This window comes from Gossypium arboreum, chromosome 10, assembly GCF_025698485.1.
Source record: "Gossypium arboreum isolate Shixiya-1 chromosome 10, ASM2569848v2, whole genome shotgun sequence".
In the NCBI taxonomy this organism is placed as follows: Eukaryota; Viridiplantae; Streptophyta; class Magnoliopsida; order Malvales; family Malvaceae; genus Gossypium; species Gossypium arboreum.
Genome location: NC_069079.1, coordinates 22927878 through 22932510, shown reverse-complemented (window position 1 = coordinate 22932510; position 4633 = coordinate 22927878). Strand labels below are relative to the sequence as shown.

Here is a 4633-nt window from a genome sequence, read left to right as displayed (position 1 = left end):
TTGATCTGCTTGATAAAGGGGTCACACCGGTGCCGGCAATTCTTGCTGAGACATTCAGATCCTTGAGTGCATGTCGGAGGGCAAATGAAGGTAGATTTTTAGGGTGTGCACAGTTATTGTTGGCTTGGTTCCACAGCCATTTCTGAAAGGTAGATAAGGTTTCCTATCGGGTTTTTTCTGAGAGTTACACTCTGTTAAAGGAGATAGCAGCCATGTCTAGGAGAGATGACATATCAGAAGAAAATTGGATCGTACTCCTCCGAAATCTTTAGGAAGATGATGTTGAGTGGAGAGCTCCTTGGTTTGTTCCTGATGAGATCCTCTATCGGTGTGGGAGTTTTGATTGGGTACCTCTACTTGGAATTTGAGGAGCTGTTGGATATGCCCCTTTGCTCGTTTTAAGACAATACAGGTCAAGGCAGTTTATACCGATGACACATGGATTAGCCCAGAGTGAGTTTGCGTATAGGGAGAAGAATTATAAGATGAAGGTTCAAGAGATTTCTGATGCTAGGAAACAGACGCGCCAGATGAAGAGATTGGCTGTTGGATCAATGACAACTCCTGAATACAAGGGGTGGTTGAGTAAAAGAGTTAATGATAATATCCCCGAGCTGAGTTTGGAGGATGTTCGTACGATGGAAGAATATTTGCAAGTAATCCCCTCCGAGCTTGAAATCATAAAACGAGACTTCAAAGAGAGAAATACTGAGTTGGGGAAAAAGATAGAACAATTAGAGGAGAAAAAGATGCATTTGAGATTGGATGCTGACGTTCAGAAATTCGAGGCCGAGAAGTTGAAAAAAGGAAAAAGAAGGGTTGAGGAAGACTTGGATAGTTTGAAGATCGATTACAAGAAGCTGCGTATGTCGATGAGAACTGTTGGATTGGGAAAGACGTCAGAGCAGTGGCGACAAGAAGTTCAAGAGGAAAAGGCTAGAGCTGATCAGTGGGAGAAGAGGTTCCATGATGCTCGAGCACGTGAAAGCGCTTTAAAGAAGAGTTTGCTTGAAGGCCAAGGTGAGAAAGAGAAGTTGGAAGCTCGGGTAGTGGAGCTAGAAAAGGCCCTGCATTAGCACCGTAGTCGTAACCCTGATATTGAATTAAAGGCCAGCCTGAATAGAATTGAAGATTTGAAAGGGAAGGTAGAAGAGCTCGAGACTACACTACAAAACTGTGAGCTTCGAATTGAATTACTTGAGTCGAACAATGAGCAGTGGAAGGAACAGCTCCGTCAATCGCAAGACCAGGTCAGAGATAGAGATCACATCATGGGTAAAGCTGTGGCTCAGATTCGAGAAGTGGCTGATTATTTACAGACCTTAGCGGTTTAGGCTGATGTCCTAAGTGTGAAGCATGAGTTAGAGTCGGACCGGGGTCGTGAGCTAGCTTGCATTCTTAAGAAGTTAAAAATTTGAGCATTAGGGCTAAGCTGTATATGTGATCTATTTTATGTAAAGGATTTTGCTTTTTAATAAAGTTTTTTAAATGGAATTGAATCAGAATCGACGTCTCTTTAGTTTTGCATTCATTTCATGTATTTGCATTTCATCGCATCGTGTGCATTAAATTTCACAAAAGAATCCTGATTAAAAATTGTATTATAGTTGCCCTGGAACATCAATACTACACACAGAAAAAGACTAAAGCTATGGATCAAAGGTTGGAAAAGTTGGAGCAAATGCAAAAAGAAATGCAGGAACAGATGCAAGCGCAAATGCAAGAGCAATTAGCTAAGATCCAGAAAGATATGAAAGATCAAATGCTGGAATCTCAGAGGAGTATGATGAGCGAATTGACTCAGCTACTAGTTGGAAAGCCAGAAAATGGGAAGAGTCCAATAGTCAATGCTGAAGATGATAGCGGGATTCTTACTTACCCTCCGGGTTTCACCCCAACAAACACCCCAATGCCTCCGCAAAAGGTGTCTGTCAGTATCAAACCCCAATATCAGACTAGTACTTCGGCACCGGTAAATTTTCCAACGGGCTTGTGTTCTAACCCCGAAGATAATCGTACAAATCCTACAGTCTTTGACTTTGATGAGGTCGCGGAAGTAGGAAAGGCAGGAGCAGAATTTCCAAAGCGGCTAGAAGACCGATACAAGTGGTTGGAGGAAAAATTCAGGGTGTTGGAAAGCGCTGATTATTATTGCGGAATGGATGCCAAGGAGTTGAGCCTCGTCCTAGATCTGGTACTCCCTCCGAATTTTAAAATGCCAGAGTTTGAAAAATACAACGGAACTAGTTTTCCTGAGGCTCATATCACGATATTTTTTCGGAGAATAACTAGTCATGTCAATAATGATCAGTTATTGATCCACTGTTTCCAAGACAGTTTGGCTGGGGCTGCGGCTAAGTAGTACAATCAATTAATTTGTACCCAACTCAAATCATGGAAAGACTTAGCGCAGGCCTTCATAAAACAATATGGCCATGTAACTGACATAGCGCCTGATAGGATCACATTACAAAACATGGAGAAGAAGTCGAATGAAAGTTTCAGGCAATACGCTCAGAGATGGAGGGAGATTGCTACACAAGTCCAACCCCCACTGTTGGAAAAGGAAACAACCATGCTTTTCATTAATACCTTGAAGACATCTTTTATTAATCACATGTTGGGAAGCGCAACTAAGAGTTTTATGGATATAGTTATGTCTGGTGAAATGATTGAGAATGCAATAAGGTGCGGAAAGATAAAGGTAGGGGAAAGTACTAGGAGGTCAGCCCCGAAAAAGAAAGAAAATGAAGTCAGCAATGTGAATATGGGTTATGCGAAACCAATCATGGTAAATCAACCGAAAGTGGTAGCTACGGGCCAGCAAGCTTCGCCAAGACAGGAGCCCAATACAAAGCAGAACATGGAGTAGCCCCAGTTTACTCCCATTCCAGTAACGTATCGGGACTTGTACAAAAGTTTGTTTGATGCACAAGTCGTATCTCCTTTTTATTTAAAACCGCTGCAACCTCCATACCCCAAGTGGTATGATGCAAGTGCTCAATGTGAATATCATGTTGGAATCGAGGGACATTCGATAGAGAACTGCATCTCTTTTAAAAGGGTAGTCGAAAGACTCATCAACATGGGTATTGTGAAATTCGATAATGCAACTGGTGTAGGAAGTCTGTTACCCAATCATACTGATAAAGGGGTAAACGCTATAGTCAAGAATATAGGGAGGAGAATTAAGTTGGATGTGGCAGAAGTGAGAACCCTGATGAGGGAGGTTTTGACGAAGATGGTAGAGAGAGGTCTAGTCATGCAAGACTTTGGGAGCAAATCCCGAGAAGCAGTAAACTATTGTGAGTTCCATGGAGAGGAGGACCATGAGATAGAAACATGTAATAAATTTAGGGCTTTGGTTCAGGCTCTAATGGACAATAAAGAATTGGAGTTCTTTGAGTTTACTGAGAAAGAAGATGTATGCTCCTCGGAGGAGAGGTTGATAGATAAGGTTTCTGAGGTCAATCACCCAGTGGTGATCATTTCACGACTGAAAATTAATGAAGTTGGAGTAAAACTTACACCGAGAGTTGTAATCCAGAGACCTGCGGCTTTTCCGTATAAGGATAACAAAAGGGTGCCTTGGAATTACAACTGTAATATGACATATCCATGAGAGGAGAGTCTGGTCAGCACGCCAAGTACAAAGGTCAATCCTGGAAAAGGGAAGTCCATGATGATTGAACAAGGGAAAGAGAGACCACTAGTTAATGAACCAGTAACTAAAGATGAAGCTAAGGAATTTCTGAAGTTCCTAAAACACAGTGAGTATAGTGTTGTGGAACAATTGCACAAGCGCCGGCACGCACATCGATACTAGCTTTGCTCTAAAACTCGGAGGTTCACCAAAATGTATTGATGAAGGTGTTGAACGAGACCTATGTCGCTGAAGATATTTCAGTGAACAAGCTAAACCGCCTTGTCAGTAACATAAGTGCCGATAACTTCATCTCCTTTAGTAATGATGAAATACCACCAGAGGGCATGGGATCCACCAAGGCTTTGCACATCACCACTCGTTGTAAAGGGTATACACTGTCGGGGGTATTAATTGATAATGGGTCAACACTGAATGTTTTGCCCTTGTCCACATTAAATAGGCTACCAATTGACAGCTCTCATATGAAGACATGCCAGAATATAGTGAGGGCATTTGATGGCACTGAGAGGAAAGTGATGGGAAGAATTGAGGTACCTCTGCTGATCGGACCAAACACATATGAGGTAGATTTTCTTGTGATGGATATTACGCCTTCTTATAATTGCTTGTTGGGGAGGCCTTAGATTCACTCGACAGGGGTAGTACCGTCATCGTTACACCAAAAGTTAAAGCTGGTGACGGAGGGCCGCTTGATAACGATAAATGCTGAGGAGGATATTATTGCATCTGTTACTAGTAGTGCACCATATATAGAAAATGATAATGAAGCAATTGAGTGTTCTTTTCGGTCATTAGAGTTTGTAAATGCAACTTTCATCATTGAAGGGGGCAGGGTCCCAATTCCAAGAATATATGAGGCTACGAGGATGAGCTTGCAATTAACAGTGGGAAAAGGAGCGTTGCCCGGAAGAAGACTTGGAAAGTATCTTCATGGACGAGTTGAGGTGCCGGTTTTGGTTGACAACT

General features: G+C 42.2%; 1 protein-coding gene across 1 annotated transcript; it reads left to right on the top strand.

Moving 5' to 3' along the window:
* The first annotated feature begins 431 nt into the window (after nt 1–431).
* LOC128282018 (uncharacterized) lies at nt 432–1334 on the top strand. The gene is made up of 2 exons (XM_053020244.1): nt 432–1046; nt 1110–1334. Exons 1-2 carry the CDS (start codon nt 432–434, stop codon nt 1332–1334), a joined length of 840 nt encoding a protein of 279 aa, XP_052876204.1.
* Nucleotides 1335–4633: the final 3299 nt, after the last annotated feature.

What these genes read in the sequence shown, in the direction of transcription:
- LOC128282018 (XM_053020244.1), top strand. Translation starts at nt 432, where the DNA reads ATGACACATGGATTAGCCCAGAGTGAGTTTGCGTATAGGGAGAAGAAT. An exon ending in AAGAGAAGTTGGAAGCTCGG is followed by an intron (nt 1,047 to 1,109) that starts GTAGTGGAGCTA and finishes ATTGAATTAAAG; the next exon opens with GCCAGCCTGAATAGAATTGA.